Here is a 21,771-nt window from a genome sequence, read left to right on the forward strand (position 1 = left end):
CAAAATGGGCTGTTTTCATCTGAACAACTTTCTAGTTAAGAAATAGTACCTATGAAATCTGTTGAAAGTGTGTTCTGTGGACAAGGATACAGTTAATGGAAAAAGCTGAATTGGAAAATGTTTTATGTTTCAATGTAACTTTTTTTCTGACTGAAACCACCCTTTAACTTTCCTCTCCCATGAGAACTGTGGTGCACTTAATTAGCAGAGCAACATTAACTACAGAAACTGATGCCAAAATGCAAATGTTTACAGGTAGGCAGGAATCTCATAGCCGGCAGTTCCTCATGCTTGGAAAGCCAAATATAAGAATGACAAGTGTAGAAAAGTACTTATAAACAGCTTTTTCTTCATGTGTTTGCAACTAGAATGAAAAGCAGAGAATCAGAACAGACATCATCCTTATGGTATCTCTAAAATGTTCCCACAGCACCTGTGACAATTTGTGGACTTTAAATCTGGAGTTTTCAGAAGGACGCTGTTAAACATGTCAAATGGGCAGGAAGTGTAGGGGTGACTGAATGTGAAGGCTGCCTTGACTTTGGAGGATTTCTTGACTTTGGGTCAACACAGATGAAACTGTCATCTGATGCATATGCATGTGCTTCTGGACGCCCATATGCCTGCACCATTTTTTAACAATTCAAATCAGCTCTGTCCACACAACAAATCTGATACTGGTCAGCACAGCTCCTCTGTCATGCTTGAATCAAACCTCGATCATAGCACAACCAACAACAAATTAATGTTGTTTTCTGTTGGTGTTCATGTGTTTTGTCTCATGCTGGAATGATAAATGGATTGACAGAAAAACAAAAAATATCTTCATATTCGATTAATGATTTAAGTCATTTATGATTGAAAAATGCCAAACATTCCCCGGTTCCAGCTTCTCAAATGTGAAGTTTTGCTGCTTTTCCCTGTTTTACGTAATTTTATACAGAATATCTTTTATGTTTGATAAATTAAAAATAATTGAGTTATTCAAAAAAAAAAAAAAAAATCAAGGTATTAATCAAATAGTCATTTGATCTTTAAAAGATCAAGAAACTGTTCAATACAATACCAGCTTGGCTGTCAGGAAAGCAGATAATACCAATGGAATGAAACAATGTAAACTGAACTGTTAGTGAAAAGTGCCATTTCCAAGAGGAAAAGCTGACACCTCCAAATTGCTTGTTTTGTCCAATCGACAGTGCAAAACCCAGAGATTACAGAAAACAGATGTGAGAAGCTGGAACCAGTGATTTTTGTCATTTTTCTGCTTGAAAAATTATTTCAATAATTAATGAACTACTAAAAATGTTGCTGATTAATTTTCTGTCAATCAACATTAATTTCAGTCTTAGTTTGGTCACTCCAACATTCAATGGACATTGCAACTCTATAAGAGAGAAAAAATAACACTATACAGGCCCTTTTCCCAGCAGCTGTTTTTACTTGTCATAGTAGGGACAGGATAGGTGTGACATGTAACCAGCCTGAACAATACTAAGAGAATGAAACTAAGTGGCTAAGTGGAATTCAGATTCATCCATTCAATCATTTTATCATTTACACATTTATACTGTCACTTGTCAACATGTTGTCTGTAAAAAAGGGCCTGGGCAAGGCACAAAATCACTCTCTAGGTGGTTTTACATTCTGCTAATTATGTTTCTTCCCTTCCCCGTTCCTCCATCCTCCGGCCTGTGACTCGGGAATTGATTGAGGTCCGCCATCATCAAGGATGATTGGAGGAGACAAGGAGCAAGCAGGCCCCCAGAGGGGCTTGGGGCGAGGAAGCGCGGGTTTATGCTATGCAGAAGTATTTTACTGGATAGCAACCCCTATTTGATTAAATCTGTTCAGTGATCAGTCAGCTGATCAGATAGGACAGTAAAAAGATTGGCCAGACTGGTGTGGAAACACTTTTTCTACATGTGTAGGATCTGAATCATGACAATTTTCATTGCAGCTTTGTTTATTTCTTATTCATTGATTTTATTCTGAATATTGATACCTTTTTTTACTCTCTCATGTCTGTTCTGTTCTTTCAGTGATAAACATAGGCTATTTTAATTCTTTATTATTCATATCAGTCACAATCTATGACATCCTGACACTGCATATACTATATTATATATACTCTATATTAAGTGTTGGAACAGCAATCATCAGACGTAAGCTGTTTTTCTTTTAAACTGTTGCTGCTACTGAATTACTTCCACACATTTGACAACTCAGATGCTGTCCATCATGAGTAGTTGCCGTATCTTCAAAATGATGATGAGGGGAGCAAGGATGCCCTGTTTGGTGAACACATCTCTTCTGTCCTCTCTACTAGCATCGTTGCTGGGAGGAGCTAATGCCACACAATAGCAAGCCATAATTATGAGCAGCCAAATATGTATAACTTTTCACGTCAGCTTCCAACTTGTAATTGAGAGTCGAAGATACTGGGGATTTCTAACATCGATGATATCTCCCGCTTGGTGAAAGGAACTACAGACATGTCAACAAACTGTTGACAGAATGGCTGCCAATGCACAATGCAGTCCAATATTAACACTAATACAATCAATTAAGCTCATTTTATAGGAGCTATATGGACTGTTTTTTTTGTTTCTAATATTCCTAGAATTTAATTTCTAACTGTTAGATGTCTTGAATAACTGATATTGTCTGATGGCTATGTATAAAACATCATGTTTATTGGTATTGATCTCCATTACTGCCATTTTTGGGAAAAGCTCAAACCGCTGCATTAGTCTTGACTTCAAATAAATGATGACATGTTTCTCTAAGTGTTGAGAAAAACCAACAAATGTTTGGACACTCATTAGTAAAGCAGTTCTTTACAGAGCTGGAACTGGCCTTCTGTGCAGTGTGAATTTATTATACTGCTACATATTTGCATGCATGTGAAAAGCACACGCAGACTCTCATCCCCTGTCTGTCTTTGAGTCTATTTGTGACTCGAATTGGCCCATTCACTAGGCAGTAAAAGGCTCTTCTTCCTGGCTAAAAGCTAAAACTATAGAAAATGCATGGTTGAATCTAGCCAATAGATGGAGCTTGTCTGTTGCACCACAAACAACAGTGCCTTCACCACGGAGACAAAAATACAACACAAGTTAAAATAAAAAATACATATTTCTTTGTTAATATGTATAAAGAAATATATGTAAATATGTCTATAAAAAATACATATTATTTTATAATACATATAATCCGCTGCTTAATTCTCTTGAGTCAGGATATCAAAAAATCAAGGTCGTTCTGCCATGAACTGAACTATTTTTACATCTGTACCGTGTAGAGTGAGCTGAGGGACGGACTGAAATTCATGTTGTCCGTAATCTCAGAAGCACTTTGACAGTGTTGTCACTTCATTCACCACCTGTCTGTATACGCCCACACTGAGCTGTCAGGTACAAACTGCACTGTTTATTTTTATGAACAGTACAGATAAATTCCATTCCCCTTTTTTTTTTTTTTATAGTTGGCTTCCCTTAATCTAACACTAGAGCAGAGAGGTCAAAGGTCAGCACCCGTCATTACAATAAGGCTTGTATTGGAACATAACCAGCATGGGAGACCACAGACAGCTTAGTCTGACCCAGAGCCTATTGAGTGAACTGATCACCACCTCCCTCTGGTCCAAAAACTCCAAAGGATTCCTGGCATACCACTGCACCAGTTATGGAGGTGGGGAGAAGAGAGGACATCAAACCGCAGTCTGGCTACCTGGGAGAAAACTGCATCGTCTGGGAAGGAATTATACAGGTCTGCAAGCTATACATGTGATATTCTCACAAAAACCTCCATATAATCCATCACTGTTCCCACTAACAAAGCAATTTCAACATTTACTGTTTAGTGCTCAGCTCATCTGTTTAACATATAAAATGTTCCAAACAGAACATTTCAGTAATGCTTTACAAACCAACACTTAGCAGCCTATTCAATGACTAGCCCACTGAATATTGTTTTGTATATACAGTATGTGCATGCGGGCGTGAGGGGTTGCCTCGCAACAGCTGCTGTAAGTGGAAGAAGAAAGACAGACGACACAATCAGTGCAGGCAGGGCAGATGTTGGAAGGAATTTCTAAAAGTAGAGCAAGTTACACAAATTACAAAAAACAGAATTTCTCACTTACTGGACCTCTAGTGGTTTTTAGTCCCACAGATAGTTTTGGTTTGACTGTATTTTTACAGGTCTTCTGTGGCTACCCCAATACAATTGAGGTTAATGGAATTTAGTTGGTGGTGCATTTTCAAGAGTAAAGATTTGATAGCATTACTCTGTATTATGTTCTTCTGTGCTGATCAACAACCAATTACAACCATAGTCACACCTATAGGCAATTTAAAGCAGTGGTTCCCAAAGTGGGTGCCGCAGCACAATTGGCTGCCTTGAGGACATCATTTCATTGTCATCAAATCATTGCTTAGTTATTGAGCATTTTTAACAATGTTTCATGAAATAAACAAAGTTCTAAATGAAAACAAAAGAAGAAAGCAATAAATATCAACATCACTGTATTAAAGTTTTAATATGTACTTCTGCCACAATTAACTGCAAGAAAACTCTCAGTTGCTGGTTGTCATTGTAATACAAAATACTTTGCTTGTGTCTGAAGTCACTGGGAACTTTTGTATTAAACTAGGATCTTTCCCTAACCATCACCAAGTTCTGCGAGTGCCTATTAATAACAATAATAAAGCTAAATAATGCTGTAGACACTACAAATGGACAGCACACTGCAAGATCTGATATTCTGGATGAAAACAAATACTGCACGTCTGTGAACATTTACTGATATATTCAATATCAACATTTTTGCGACTAGCCAAATACGTAAATTAACAACATATCTTCATTACTTTAATAGAAGATTCAGTCGCACTACAAAACGTACTTGCTACTACGTACTTACAGTTTAGTTGTATATAAACATAATTTCTAGATGACAGTGTTGCAGCAGGACATTTTACATTGGAATAAGCCAATAAACCAATAAACCAAATAAACTTTGTTAGTTTGAAAACATTTGACAAAACAGCCGCAACGCAAGGTTTTTTTCTGGAGCTTATAAATGGGTCATCAAAAGCAGATCGACCTCTCGCAATATTATGTAAATTGATTTTTTGACATGTGAGTTCAGTGAGTAACTTTTAGGAGTTCTCGTCTATGTTGGCTCAAAGGTTAAACATAAAAGCTCATTATTGACCTTGGAAATAGTAATAGTAACTCAAGGTCCACTTACATGCTAACTACTGAGCCAACATGCCATGCCAAATGTCAAAAGATGAGGCCACAAATAGGGGAAAAATATGTCTTTTGAATGCAACTTCTGGATCTTGTGAAATGAGATTGAAGTAGCGGAAATAAGTGTTTTTATACTTGTCTGTTTTCTATGGTCTGAACCTGGGAAGGAAATTATTGTACTGTTAAATTTAAACATTAAAAACTAAAAAAAAAAAAAAAATCATTAAAAACAGTAATTTCCTTCAACGGTCCGGAGTTTATTTTAGGAAAGGCTTCCAAAATAAAAAAGTAATATATAATTCAGACCACGTCTAATCTTAAAGATCATATCAATTTCAGATTAGCAGTTCAGAAAATATTCCACAATTTCGTTTAAAAAACTGCAAAGAAACCTTGAAAAACCAAAGCTCTCAGTTTCATTCAGGTACTACTCTCTCAAAAGGCTAAAAAAAAGGCAGTTGTGTGAAAACTACGTCAGCGTTCAATTATATCCACTCTGGATGAACTCAGAGTGGAAATGCCCTTTGTCTCAGGATCACAGAGAGAAAACACAGCATGTCATTTAGTCTGACAAGGTATGGGAGTACTACCTTGCAGCCCTCACAAGCACTGACACCATAGTGGTATCCAGAGGACTTGTCCTGGCAGACGAAGCAGGGCTTGTAGACTCTGGGAGGGGGCGGCGGGGACGGCGGGCTGGGGACGAGCTCCTCAGAACTGGTGCTCTGTGTTTCAATGGCTGCAGGAAATGCAAACAAGAGGAGGAAAGTGAAGAAGCTTGTTTTCAAATGAATGATTCATTTAGACATCTGAAACTAGAAAAAAAGACATTTACATGTAAAACTACAACGTGTACTCAGTAGAGCGCAGACCTCCACCAAGGCCAATGTCAAACAACATATACCAGACTTCAGGGGAAAAAATCATATACAAAAATGAGGATCTGCCCTAAAATGCAATGGGTTCTTCCTTGGCCCATGCCCCATCCCTCCACCAAGTTCGCTGCAAATCGGTTCAGTGCTTTTGCAGAATCCTGCTGACAAACAAAAAAAATAAACACGGGTGATCATATAACCTTCTTGGAGGAGGTAATTAAGAAACAAGACGTTATTCCAAACTGCCTCGCCTAAATAGGAGTATTATATTCTCAAAATTTTATAGGTGGGGATACAATTACACACAAATTCCTGGATGGTATTAGCTCACTCTAAATGTCAAAGGGGAACTGTTGTTGCTGTTGATTTACTGGTTTGTGACTAACAGAAAGTGTTTCCTTGCTAACATGCTGTAGATACACCCTCTTATCCTGCTTCAAGTACTATGTGCCAAAAAGTGCAGATTTCTTGTTTAAGGGGATAGGGTAATTCTTGGCACAAAGGTTAGATCGCCATAAATTTCAAATATCAGTTAAGCAAGCCTTGATTTGGTCTTAGGAGGTTGAGTCATTCACGCTTCCGCCAGCTGTTTAGGGATGGTAATGATCAGAAGTTTGGTCAGTCAGTCTGTTGGTCAGGCTAAAACTTTTGTCTGTGGAAAATCTAAGCAAATATTGGATGGACCGCCATGACATTTGGAAATGCATGTTCCCCTCAGGATTAACTGTTGTGTTACAGTTAAAATGACACTTTGTCTAATATTTCAGTTTATGACCAAATACTTGCAAATTAGCAAATGTTAGCACACTTAACTAAGATGCAAAAGAGGTACTAATGTACCTTGAAATACAATAATTCTGGAGTCTTTGTATGATTATTTGGTTTTTGCTGTCTGGGAAGGCTGGGTTCCTATGGCACAAACCAAGCTAAAGCTTTCTGGCAATGACATGGAGGAAGAAGTGAAAAGCCAGCAGAAAAAATGATTTTCCAATATTTTTATTTTCTTTGGTTAAAACCAGTCTCACCAGAAAGCAGGGGAGATGTTAAACAGCTGTGTTTATGGGAGATGTGCTTGGAATTTGTAATTTTCAGATACAAAAGGACAAACGCTACTTCAACATAGAGGATAGCAATCATAGCACACTTAGCAGCTTTAAGTGAAAATGTACCAGGCTTTCCATCTATGCTGTGACCCAGGTGCTGCCCTCATGAACTCAACCTATCTGCATAGAAAATGGAGAACAGTCTCTCCAGCGTCTCTGCTGATTAGATTACATTCTTCCGTACTTCATCAGAGTAAACTAAATTACTGATGGTAAGGGACAAGCTCTTATAATTACTGGACCCTCATCCTTGCGTGGAATTACCTTTTTTTTTAATCTAATCTTGCGCTACATTCTCCCTGTGTGACTTTTTGCACATGTCGAATTTGCAGCTTTGCTTTCGGCAACTTCAGTGACTTGAGGGAAGACTTAACAAGTCAGTGGCACATACAGTACTGTGTGTCAGGATAAATGTTACATCTGTAATGAGGGATGAGAAAATAAGATGACCAGCAAGTTAATTAAAATGGGATGGTTTACAAATCTATGGATTCTCGCTCTTATCTGAGTTTGAGGAGAAGTTTGGGCAGCAAGGAGAAGTCTCTGTGACTCACAGTCACAGCATCAAATGCTTAAAAGTTCTGCAAAAACATTAAGCAGACTTGCATAATGTTGACATAATGGTGCTGCGTTAGGATTTAGAAAAGTTTGCTGGTCTCAATTTCAAGTGGAATTCATCTGAGAGTAAATAACTTCAGTAGGAGAAGTCAGCCGTGTTATTTCTTCAACAACTGCAGTGTGACCTGGTTTCATTGATGAGGGCAGAGAGACAGACAATTGTTTAGTTTTGAGTCAGGTCATCTTTTTGCTCCAAATGCACCAAATGGTTTCCCTCTGTTGCTGGCAGAGACCAGTCAGAAACAGCTTGCACTTAAGAAGATGTATGGTGAAACACCATACTTGAGACAAGCCAGTGGTCTGACATACATTGCCATCTAATAGTGAAGAAAGGGGGAAAAAAAGACACTGCATTTTGTGCATCTATGACAAAATATAACTAACTATACAACTAATACAGTGCATAAGCATATTAAGCACATGCTGTTGCAACCTCCTACCTTTATTTAAAATGCTACACGGCTTTAAAAATTAAACAGAAATTTCAATTCAAACTTTTTGTGTGTGTGTATAATATTATTATTTTTTAATTAGTTAATTTTTTTTTTCCCCCCGTCTGTGTCCCACAGGAGATGTGCTGTCCAACTGAGTATCCCACAAAGACTGCTACAAACGTATTTTTAAATTACTTTTTACAAGTACACATATCATTAGCTATCAACCACTACTAATTTAATTTGTCCCCCTTTGGGGAACCAATGTGCTGTTAACCAATATGTATTCCAATCAGAAAGTGTAGGCTACTTAGCCTAACTTGCTAATGTAAGCTCTGATTCTCATTAACCTTACTTTTTGTTTATGTTAGTTCAGCACCCGCTGACTCGTTAGCAGCTCCTGCACACCCCATGTTGGGTGTGTTTTGCATTACAGAAAGGTTGGATTTTAGCTTTAGCTGTTTCATGGATCCAGATGTGGTGGCATGTGGCAAATTACCGGACTTTCAAAACTCACAGCAACATCCTGTAACCTTAGCAAGATGTATTTTACTCCATGATTTGAATCACACAGAGCAATGGACAGAATCAAAAAGTAACATGTACTGAAGTCACACATATATTGCAACCCTTCAGCTGGTTCAAACCTATACAGCAGTGTTCTCAAAACAGCCTGTTAGGTTTTTGGAATCGAAGTTATATTGGGCTGTACTACACAGATATTACAGTCATCAGTTGGTACCAAAAATTTGAACAGAAGGACACTAATTCAAGGGGTGCTGTCTCAGCAGAAAAACAAGCAAAGGGTTTTGGGTTTGAGACCGCCAGGTTTATGTCGCCTCGTGGGTTTTCTGTGGGTGCTCCAGTTTCCTCCCACATTCCAAAGACAGGCAGGTTAGGTTAATTGGTGAATTGTAGGTGGATATGAGCATGAATGGTTGTCTGTCTCTGTGTGTTGTATTTTGAGCTTCACCATGTCATCTAGATATAAGGTGCATGTTTTGTAGACCACGCCGGTGAGAACTGTGTTCATGAGTCTGAAATGTTGCAGGTGCGTTGCACAGGCCGAATGGGATTAGACGGAACAGAAACAGACCACATTGTGATATGTGGGCTGTTTTAGGCCTGGACTCCTCTGCAACATCCACCTGTCAATATCCGAGAGCCAAGTCCACTGTTATGTGATGAGCTCCCCTCTTGCCAGAAAGTCACGCAACCTATCAACACGTGGCAAGGGGTCTTAATCTTTTTGTGTGACCTGGTTCCAACCCTTGAAGTCCACACAGAACCTTGGGTCAACACTAGGCCTGTTTACGATGACAACAGCCTGGGAACAAGTGGATGCCTCAATTATGCCATCCTGCAACATGTGCTGTACCCGGTCTTCGATTAAATATTTTTTGGTTGGAGATGTGCGATAAGGCAGAGGATTGATGGACTTTGCGTCTCCTGTATCAATCACATGTTCAGCCATTTCAGTATGTCCGAACTGACCGTCCAACATGGTGTCGAAACGTGTGAGAAGATGGCACAGTGTCGCTCTTTGTCCCACGTCGAGTTTAGCTTCAGCTACATGTACCTTAAGAGCAGATGGTAAGATGTAGTTGGACATGATGGCTCCTCCTTTGAGGAAAGGTTTGACTGCATGGTTGTCATCCTCATCCACCATAGGGAAAGGGAGATCATCCATGAATACAGATCTTGAGGGGATATGGATGATATTGACGCTCTGATCATGAAATCCATTCCCAGGATGAGAGTGCATGGCAGGTTATGGATTATGGCAAAACGCTGGTAGAAGCACTTGTTCATGAAGCCAGAGGTTAGCCAAGTGACACCATCTAGGATGCAGGGACTATTGTCTGCAAGACTCATGGGTGGATGACTGACATGTTTTATTTGGATATTTGTCATTAACTTTGATAAGGTCTGCTCACACATCTGAAAGTGAAGCACTTGTGCAAAGTGTGGCATCTACGCATGTGGCATTAAAGTTAACTTAAGATGTCAGTGGAGTGTTCCAAGGTGCTGAGAGTCAGTGTCCTCAACATAGCCTAGAATATGCTGCTCTTGCAAGGGTGCGGCAAGAGGGTGAGGCTAAATTATAGTCTAAATAGTCGAGATGTCCTCCCCCCTCTGAAGTTTCCTGAATGCCTGGGGAGTGCTGTCATTGTTGCCGGACTGTACATTTCAGTCCTTCGCTCACCTTTTTGGAGGCAATGCTAAAGGTGAAGTGGAAGTAGGCTTTTCTGGTGATTGAAAAGGGGGTGTTGTCATAGAGGGGATTCGGTTTTAACCGGGGCAAGTGCAAGACCAGGCTGTGAGCATTTGAAACAGTGGGACTCGCTGTTCTGGTGCCTTCCATAAAGCACAGGGGAATTTTGGCGGCCATCAGGTACAAGGTCTGCATAGAGCTTGTGAGCTAACAGTAGCAAGTCCATCATTGAGAAGATAGGTGTGCAACTCTGTATTTCTTCAGCGATTGTTTGCCTATCAGTTCAATTTGTTCCAGCTTTGGTTGTGGGCTCCTTAACTTGCTAAATGAGCTAAAAATGTTCATGAGGTGCTTGGACACAGTCAAGAATGCCTCTCAGGACACATTCTTGGTTGTCAGGTGGCAAAAAACCTGAAAAGCTGGCAGAATTGTGTCCACATGACAACACGTGCACTGAGTGCTTTAAACCATTTGCTAGGCTCTTTTGCATGGAAATGAGGTAGTTCATTCAGTATCTGAACATCTGTTAAGTTCAGTGAGGAGCTGTAAACGATGACAGCCTGTAACCAGTCCTCAGGGAGAACTTATCATCAGTAAACACTAGGGGCTTCAGTTTAGCATGATGCAATGCGGGCAATGATCACCCTAGTTGGTTTGATAAGTTTGAGTGAATGAGGCTGCGGAAAGAGCCTACAACCTCTGCTTGTAGGTCCTGCACTTGCAGTTCAAGGGTTGAAGTCATACGTTGAGGAATAGTTAGTAATGTGAGAGATTCAAGGTCCATGTCAGAGTCAGTCACCAATGTCAGTCTGCACATCTGGGTGGGATGTTATCATGTATTGACACTTTAAGTCACAAATATACCGAAAGTATGCACTACTGTATTGTCTGGGAACAGTAGCAAAAGGAACTGGCCATACAACAGTCAAAAAAGTAATGTCTCCTACAAAATACATTCAGCACTGTCAGATTCCGAGTTCCACAAGTAGCAGAAACCAAAAATTCACCCAAAAACCTGATGCTATTTGAGATGGAAAATGTACTGAAATGTCCTACTACTGCATCACAGCATATTCACTGTCAAAACAATATAAGTCTTAACAGAATATCAGGTTGTCCTTTTTCTTTTCTTTTCTTTTCTTTTTTGTTTTTGATTATGTCCTTAACAGTAACCACAGTCTTTTACTCACTCGGTGTGGTTAATTCACGTTACAGTTGAAAAGTTTACAATGCAAGGTGAAGATGACAAAGATGAAATGTGAAATCACAGAATCCCACAGAGGAAAAGTTTTTGAATAATCTTTCAGTCCGGAGTGAATGTGATTATCCAGGAGCCTATTGGTGTTGTTCTGTTCATTTCTGTTTGAAGTAAGCTGATGCATGGTACATATGTCCAATGCTGAACACACGTAGAGATTGTGCTCTGATACTTTACATATGTACGCAATCACAGTTAGCTTCAACGAGTGTTAGGCTGAAATATGGTGCAGCCCTCTCTGAGAAAACTGTAGTGCATCGACATTGACATCCACGGTGAAGAAATATAGGAAACACTTCAGTTCAGTCTGTACTCCTGTTTGGCTTACTGAAGAGAGGTCCAGAGAATTAGTGTGTAGGTGGAGAGCTGGCAACATGCAGCTAGTTTACTTAGCTTGAGCTCCAGAATAGCTGGTTAGCTCGGACGGTCCACGGACACAGGAATGGGGGTATTTTCACACCTGTACTTTATTCTACGGTACTTAAATTGACAAAACATTGACCATATAATGCCAGGTCTCCGGGGCACTACGTTGGCTAGTCATACATGAGCAGCAGAACATGGGCAAAAAGGGCTGACACAAAGTCGTTACTGATGAGGATCTCCATCAGAGCAGTATATCAATGTGTGTGTACAACTCTCAACTCTAGCTCAACACAACAAAAAGGAAGGAGGCACGAGGTATAGCTCGTGGATGGATGAGTGTTACACATACTGAGCGATTGGGTATACAGTAGTGGACACTAAACATACATGTACTAGTGTGCTGTTGATCTACACTATTGTCCGCTATTATGCACAAAGGAAATGGAGAAGTTACTCACAGCTGCAAAAAAATGAAAAATGTGAATAGTTGTAAAACAGCTGCAAGAGGAATAAATCTTTAAAACTCTGGAAGCAAATTTGCTTTGTCTCTAAAGTTTAATTTTGCAATGGAATGCAAATGCGAGTCTGAAAAAACGAATACAATAAAAAATTAGTATACATCACAAGCTGTATACTATTGGGATGTAGCACCGAACAGGGGCACATTTAAGAGATTATTATACCAATCCTTGCCTCTTCTTACTGGCTGCCTGTGAGGTCTAGAATTAATTTTCCAATTTTACATTTTACTGTAAAATCGTCAAGCATGGGTGTCCTAGTTGGCTGTACAACTTGCCTTATGACAAAAAGTGACCATGCTCTTTCTTTGCAGGTCCCTCAGCTTTAGAGCTCCCTGCCTGTTTCATTATTTTATTTTTTTTCCCCTTTTGTTTTACTTGTGCATTATTTATTTATTTATTATTATCATAATCTTTATTCTTCATATTTTCACTTTCTTATAATTGTATTCATGTTATTTTGTTTAACTTCTGCAGCAACTAACCATTATTTTCATTATTTCATTTCATGATCACGCAGCTGACTGTGTGTATGGTTGCTTGGATAAAAGAAGCTCATTTTCCCTAAAAGCTCCATTTATCCCTTTCTCCCCTTCCCAATTGTGAAAAAAAACACAATATCAGAGAACCTCCCATATCAAACATATAATAAGTGAAACAAGGTGTTCACAATAGGTGATGATAAGGATGTATGACTACTGGAGCACAAAAACTGTATATTAGCCTTCCCTAGGCTGTATAGCATACTTTAACATACATCTAGAGGACTAGTACTTTTGCTAGTGATATGTCTCCGTAGCATTTGTAATAGCTGGGTAGTTCCGCACTGAGCAGAGGCAGCGCCAACAATTCAATCCCACTGCCTATTTGAAACTCATGGCTGCACCTGGGAGGCACTGTGACCACCTGCAGACAGATGGGATGCATAAATGTAGATGCATTATACCCCTCAGAGAGTGTGTGTGCAGGAGTGCATGGGGGTGGTCAAAGGGTAACTGCATGCTGGTGTATAGGCTCTATCAGTTGCAGGGGAGCTTTTTTTCCATTTTCTGCATGATTAAACTTTGAGTCGAATTCCCTGCATGTTAACATACATAGAAAGCTCCATTAGAGAAATAAAGGCGGATGACAGGCAAGCGCATACGGCGAGTCTAGCTAAAGAGCAGGCAGAGAAAAATGTGCGGCAGCCACGGCTGCTGAACCCTTAGCCTCTGGCTGAACCTGCCAGAGGGGTCAAACAGGAAAGCACACACTCCCTGCTGGAGGCTGGAGGCTGAATGAGGGGAAAGTCTAAAGAAAACAGCTCCTCTGATTGGTCTGTCCACTCGGACTGAGCCCACTGACAAAAGGACAGCACTGATATACAGAGCTACTGATACTTTCTTTTGTTACATATCAGTCGGTGTGAGGGATGAGCTCAGAAAAACACACCGCTGATGAAAGTACACATGAACTGACAAACTTTATTATTAAATTTCAATTTGTTTTGACTGACAACATGAAGACATGATCTGATAATCTCATCATGTCTTGGCATGGCACTGGTATGACTATCAGATCAGTCAGTTTTGTGCCGTTACTAGCAACATTCACCATGCTACAAGATGTTCTTGAAAGGATCATTTTGGATATATTACAACTTAGATCTTACTTTTGTACTTTTGTTATCTTAAAAGACATTAACAGTTTTGCCAGATTATTATTAAACACCTTAGGAGGTAATTTTCTGAAAGTTAGCAGTTAGCACACTGCCAAGGAAAATTGAGGGCACACAGCTAAGGTAAATACAGTAGGTCAAAGTTGAACCACAAAGTCTCACTTTGCTAAAATTAGTCGGCATCCTCAGTGATTGGTTCATCGTTAGGTTTTAGTGTTTGCCGTGTGGCTTTTGAAGCTAGCCCTAATGAGAGAGAATGAGTTATCTTATCGGGTACAAGCTGATGACATCTGACGGAGACATCTGACTGTAGGTCCACTGATGAGCTTTTGCTGTCATACAAATTGGCTTCATGCATCCATGGAAAAGAGGCTAAAACATACTATGGAGTTGAAGAGGACTGCAGAGTCGCTTGCTATTTTTCTGTGAATTTAAATTTTAATTAGCAACACCTTTTACATTACACATACACATTAAAATAATTTTTAATCTCAGAATATGCATCTTTAATGTTTCATTGTTTATCTAAACCTGTGCTTCTCTAGCCTTAACAAAAATGTAACTGCAATCAATTCATAGTTGTACCGTGTTGAGCATTACAGAAATGTCATTAGGACCGCAGAGTTGGTGATTATTCTCTGTGGGTTCATGACACCTTTCACATTATACATTGTTATAATAAAAATATTGATTAGTGCAGCTTCAAAGACTATTAAGTCAGAGCAAATTCATTTCAATTAAGTACTAATAAAAAATCCTTTAAAGGTTCAATTCATCAAAATTAGGACAAAACAACAAGTTCTTACAGTTTTTAACACCTACTTTCTACCAAACGAACATCACCTCTGAGAAGAGATGTGGCTGTTGGATTCAGTAAATGTCACCACGAATGGCATTTCATTCCCTTCCATTGTCTTTGGGTGGAGGTCATCTCAAAACCTGTACAAAGAAAGACAAACCTATCTACATGGCTACATACCATTTGATGTAAGTGAAATTTGTCTTTCTTTTTTTGGAATTTGGGTGAACTGAACCTTTGGAACGTTATTGCTTGAATATGGTCATTATATTGTATGTGGTCTGTGGGCAGCGTCCCTCCAAAAATATAGGCTCCACAATCAGCTTGAAAAACCCCGAACACCAACACTGGTTCAGCCCAAAATGTGTAGTGTGAGGCCGGATGTGGGGTTACTTGTAGATAATGTAGAGATAATCTGCAGAGCTGCAGCACCATCTAAATATAACTATATCCTTATATCCAGTTCCTGCGGTCTGAAAACCAGTGACATGTAAAATTACATGGTTCACACAAGCGCACAACAGATGGCAAAGAACCTGAAGCGAAGTCTGTCGCAGCACACAGGCAATTTAACACAATGGTGCCGCATTTGGAATTAGAACAAAGCTACATTTCTACTGCAAATGATGGAAAGAGAGGTGTACTTAAATTCTAAAGCTTAATTTTAATTTAAATAAAAATCAATTGAACACTAGAGCCATAAATTGTAGTGATTGATTTAAACCTCACAAATTATAACAGATCAACAGAAAAAAGGAAGAAGGAGATAAAAAGAACAAAACTTGGAGGGGGTAGAATGGAAAGAGAAGCATTTCCTGAATCTCCTCAGGGTATTTGTGTATTTGGTTTGTGTTAGTGTTAAGGAGAAAGCTGCGGTGATTTGGGTGTGGAGCGGTGGGCATAGCCTAAGAGGATTAGAGGAATAGGAATAGCAGTCGGATCCACTCCCTCCACCTCCTCCTCCTCCTCTTCTTCCTCCACTCAGCTGACGCTCCATCCAGTCTGGAAGGATTTTTCTTCCAGGTTTTCTCTGCAGGAGTGTCGAGCGCATAGCTCACATACAACAGGCCCAGTCAGAGGAAATAGTCAAAGTTCACTCAAAGTACAGCAAATGAGAAGCAGCTTTGCACTGCTCTCCAGTGCGTCTTATGGAGAGGGATATTTAGAGGAGTTTTAAACACTCAAAGAAAAGAAAAAAAACAATAATGAACAGTCATTTGACTTCATGTCTGGTGGGGAAATGGAAGAGGAGATTAGTGGGAAGAGTTGAGGATCTGCTTTTCATCAGTGCTTCAAAATCTATTCTACATTTTACAGAATAAACATCCCAAACGTATGACTGGTGGTTGGGTTTAAAGATCCCCAGGAAGTCATTCAACCTAACCCAACCCCAATCCCTCCTTTTGACCCCCTCTGTGACCCCACGGCAACCCCAGGGTGACTGCTGCACTGAGGTCAAACCAGATGTTGAAGGGAAGCTCTCTGATTTTACACGCCAAACAGAACAGGTGCAGGCCCTTTCAAAGTTTTCATAAAAACTGACTGAGAAGCTGAGACAACCATAAAAGCAGATGATAGACAAGAAAGCTCTGGGACGGAACGGGGGAAAAGGAATCAGGCTGTTAAAATGCGAGAGGTTTCTTTTTAATCCGCAGGAATTTATGGCCTTAAAAGCACAGGGCAGATATGACTCTGACATGATATTCTCTCCCTGCCAGCACTTTTAGATGTAATTTGATTCTGATGTTGGCTCTGTTAGCAAACAGCCGAAAGAAGTGGCGCGGGCTGCTCTGGGATGGGTGTGGCAAACCAGGGAAAAAAATCTCATTCAAAACTCAGTCTCAGCTGAGGAACACATAGGAATTCAAATATAAAAATACCCACAGAGCTGTGAGTTTTCAGGTAAAGCCAAGCAAAGAATCTCACAATGGCAGGTCATCTTCTTCAACATAAGTCAGGAAAAAACTACAAACTTGCACTCCCACCGAACCCAACTGGTCACAAATCAACCAATGTGCACACTAACTGACTAACTTCCTTCATGAAATGGTGGTTACAGATCGTCACTTATTAACTCAATTTCAAATAGTCCACAGAGCCCACATTTCTAAAGAGAAATTGTATAAAACCTATCTCAAAGTCAACCCCAGCTGCAACGAATGTAAAGTTCTTGATGCCTCTTCGAGCCATGTGTACTGCCTGTGTCCCAGCTTAGAACAATTCTGGAGAGATGTATTGAAACATTGTCTCCGACTCTCAACCAAATATCAGGGCAAAACATCGTACAGGTTTTGTAGGCTGATATTTTTAGACAGAAGTCCTTAATTCTGGTGATATTCCTGCCAGTGTTTTTTCCTTTCTTTTATGAGGGTGTAAATGTTCCTGAAAAGACAAATTCAGCCATCCTGAGGAGCTAAAACAAAAAACGGATCCCTAGTAGTAATATGTAAAAATATGGAGTTGGAGTTTATTTATAGACTTCTCCCTTACATTTCTTTTGGAACTAAAGCTCTTCATTTTACACATTAAAGCCCCATAAATATTCCATATATGGGTTTATGCAAACATCTTTGAAATAATTAAAAAAAAAAAAACAACTGAAATTGATCCTATACAGACCACAATCCAGCTAAAATGTCACAAATAAAATTTTATTTGAAAGTTATCAGTATACAATAAAATGTGCCAAAAGTTGGGTTAGCATTCCCCAGAAAATATTTGCAAAATATACAAAAATATATATTTATATTAATAAATGTTTGTACAGATGTTTAAGGCACTTTGTGTGGTTTTTAGAGGGTGTTTTGCTGTAAGTTCTCCTGTTTCTATTTTATGTAAACATTTTGGTTGTTATGAGCAACAAACAAATAATAATAAATATGAGAATAAGATCACATAAAATGACATCTGTGATTTTAGAAGATAAGGACATAAGGAGGATAAGGTAATGTAAGTTAAGGATAAGGACAGCAGGAAATAAATAAACTAATCAACAAAATTGCTGATGAAGATTTGAATGAATTAATCAAAAGGGCAAAGATTGTATTTAGCAGGCTTTATAAGTGTTTTTCTGCAGCTGCGGTCAAGCAGGAGCACCCATTATATGGCAGACCTTGCCGATGATTTCATTCAACGTTAAAGGTGAAAATGGATTCATTTTTTAGGGTGAAATAAGGATAATTATAAGTCAGCGCTCAGCTAGAATCCGTGATGTTAAAGAGCACACACCCAGTTCGGGATCTTATTGTAATTGTAGACTCAGACCTAAAATGTAACCTACATTAATACAAAATTAGCTAACCTTTACCTTAAAATAGAGCACGACTCAAAGTGCGTTGGTCTCAAGAAGACTTAAGAGAAATTTGTCCATGCTTTTTAGTAGAGTAGCTCTGACAACTGTAATAGTGTCTTTACAGATCCTAGATCAGACAGCTGCAGCTGATTAAGAACGCTGCTGCCACAGTCCTCGCTGCGACCAACAAAGTGGATTACATCAGTCCAGTTCGGAGATCTTGGCCTTGGCTTCCTGTGTGTCAAAGTTTTTAAACTATGTGCTTACAGGACTGAAGACATAGTTTATGTAAAATATCCTTATATTTGCTTACAATATATATTTTACTGTCTCACAAACCCTTTATTGTCTTATACACCATTTACTAAGCCATTTATTAAATTTCCGTATACTGCTGTTACTTCATAAATTAAATCTAGTGCTATTTATCTTCCAATTCAGTTTAATTTTTTTATTCTTTTGTTTTTGTCTGTTTTATTCCATTATAGGTTATTTTAATCTTGTATTTTATTAATTAATTTTTAAACCCTATTTATATTTGAGTCTTTTTATATTGTCTTTTGTTTATTTCATATCTCATCCCAATGCCGTTATGTCTTACGTAAAGCACTGCGAATTGCCTTGGTGTTGAAGAGTGGTGTACAACTAAGCTCGCCTCGCATTCATGCCAAAAAATGTAATGGCTTGTTTCTATGAGGTTGGAGAAGTCCCTGACACAGCAATTATATCATGTTGAAGTAAAATTCTCCACTAGAACCAGATTTGAAAAATATTTTAGGGTTGCCAAAGGCTACAACTACGACATAAGAAACTTTGAAATGAATCATTCTTGAAGAGATAAAACATGAAAATGTGCTTCTTCGACAGCTGTGGTCAAGCAGGAACCTATAGCACTTTAGGCTGCTATAGGCTGGGGTGGCATTTTAAAAGGCCAGTATCACTGCCGGAACACGGTATCAGTGTAACCCCGGTGGGACCCTAACACTGTCCTAATCATGACAATTAAACATGCCTGGCATTAGCCAGCTCTCCTTTCATTTCACTGTTGTACACGTCTTTTTATTTCCCCCCGTCGGCCTTTCATTTCACATGCCCACTAAATTAGCTTGGTGTTCAAGCTGTGCTAATGGCCTTTCATGTCCGCATCAGAGGCGCTTAAGCCTTGAAGAAAAAAAGGCCCCAATTATCCCATAATACACATCGACTCTACAATACATATCATGCCATCACACTGCCTTTTTAAGTCAGAATAGAAGCAATCTTTATAGATGATCACCTTTCCACTTATTTGCCTGTTAGGTTTGGGATTTTGATAAAATGACTCGATGCTTTCAATGTGATATTAATTTTTGTTTACACGGCGTGGGTATCATAGGCAGCGATTCCTTCAGCTCCAAAGCCCACTTTATCTGTATAACGGAGGTCCTTGATCATTCTTAATTAACATCTAAACTGGAAGAGGAAGTGCATTAATGGTCGGCTCTTTGTCAGTGCGGCTAATTAACACCCAGGAGGTTTCCATTATCCTGAATAAATAAATTAATAAACCAACATTTCAATGACCCTGGGAGAGGCTTTCTCAAATCAAAGTCTAATTTAAACAGTGCCTTATTCAAACAGGAAAAGGGCAGGGGTGTCCTGTCTGACAGCACTAAAGGCCAGCGCGTAGCTTTACAGGCCGAGGACGAGCTTGTTGTGAGAAAAAGAAAACCAACAGTATCTTCTTCTGTCCCATTTAGTGCTTCGTGGGTCCTGTCTTAAAAGGCCGGTTTGAGCATATGTGTTAGAGGGCACTGATTGTCTAATTGCTTGGCAAATCAAACGCACCTCCGTGTGCTGCTTCTTTGATTTGATGGGTTATGGAAAATGACTTTAAGTTGCTTAACCAGTGTAAACCAAACATTATGTTAAATGCCACGAGAGAAAGATATTGGCTTCATTTAGTCATCTAATTGAATTCTATGTCAAGTGAAATGAGTTAATGGAGGTGAATTAAATCAAACAGGCTCCACAGTGTCTTCAGTATGACAATGGCAAAAGGTGCAGGGCTGCGGCTACTATTGAGTAGGTCATGTAGTCATTAATGTTGGGGGCAATTTGGATTTCGTTTAGCAACCTGGGCTCAACTTAATGTCCTACAATTTAAAACGTACAGATGGTTGTTATGTTATAGGGTGATTTCAGTATTTTTAGAGTCACTATGTTTAATTTTGTCTACTTTTAGTCCAGTGAATAAGTAAAAGATTCAGTCCTTCTGCACCAGATTTCTATGCCTAGCAGTGTGGGGAGAGTTGCATTTTGACCTTTATGCAAAAACAGAAAAAGGAAAAAAGGAAAAAAATGGGCGAGCTTCATTTTGATATCTGGTTTAAATTTTCTGAGGAGGGTTAAGAGGACAATGGGGGAACTTTGACTTGACCCCAGGATTGTTAAATCCTGGCTACAGCCCTGTCAGCTTTTTAAAGGGATGGACACCCACTAAATTCAAACCTGTCGAGTCTTAAGTGACTTTTGCAGTTCTGCCTTTAATTCATTATCTTTACAAACTACAAACCATTTAAACGTTTCATATTAAGTAACTATGCATAATTACTAAATGTTACGGTATTCTCCTCAGTTCTCTTACATTCAAAATCAATTTAATTTAAACTTTATTTAAGTAAACTGTCCCTTTATGGATTTATTGAGTCTTTGTACAGTACATGTAAGTACATTTTTAAGTATTTTCAGGGATGTTTCTGCTTGACTTCAAAAAAGGCTTTTACGTCATGAGCAATGAGCAATTCACAATTATTGACGAGACAAGCACTGAAACCTGATTTAAAAGAAAGAAATGAACGCTACAGTGGTTTCAGTTACTACGATAACCAAAAACAATGCAATAAAAGCAGCATTTAAACCTTCATGTGAGGAATTAAAAATGACAGATTATATAATTTAACACACACCAGAATAACTGACGGGAATATATCCTAATAACAAGAAAACGCTTTAGAAACCATCTTTTATTGTCTTGTCAAAATGTGCTGAGGGCAGTAAGGAGGGCACTGAGCAAACCTGACCTCAGTATTTCTATAACCCTGCCTACAGCCCTGTCATTGGTGAAATCCTATTTCCTTTAGCTTGAAAAACATCCAAATTTTCAGACTTTTTTAAAAACATGAACTCTGCCTGTACACAAATGACGCAAATGAAACCTCTTAAGCTCACTGCTGTATTCCTATCATTCGTCTGTTTTATACCTCAGACAATTAGATTATTAACTGATTAGTAGATCACCACAAAATTCATTGCCAACAATTTTGAGAATCGATGAACTGTATGATTCTTTTTTCAAGCAAAAATGACATAAACTTGCTGGTTTAAGCTCCTTAAATGTC

General features: G+C 39.0%; 1 protein-coding gene across 2 annotated transcripts in view; it reads right to left on the reverse strand.

Moving 5' to 3' along the window:
- LOC120786851 (retinoic acid receptor beta-like) overlaps positions 1-21,771 on the reverse strand; it is a 145,503-nt gene that overhangs the window by 74,082 nt on the left and 49,650 nt on the right. For both annotated transcript variants that reach the window (XM_040122569.1, XM_040122570.1), the window contains exon 2: positions 5,847-5,995. In XM_040122569.1, the coding sequence (XP_039978503.1) occupies positions 5,847-5,995 (149 nt within the window). The remainder of the gene's footprint in view (positions 1-5,846; positions 5,996-21,771) is intronic.

This window comes from Xiphias gladius, chromosome 24 (genome assembly GCF_016859285.1).
Source record: "Xiphias gladius isolate SHS-SW01 ecotype Sanya breed wild chromosome 24, ASM1685928v1, whole genome shotgun sequence".
NCBI classification, from domain to species: Eukaryota; Metazoa; Chordata; class Actinopteri; order Istiophoriformes; family Xiphiidae; genus Xiphias; species Xiphias gladius.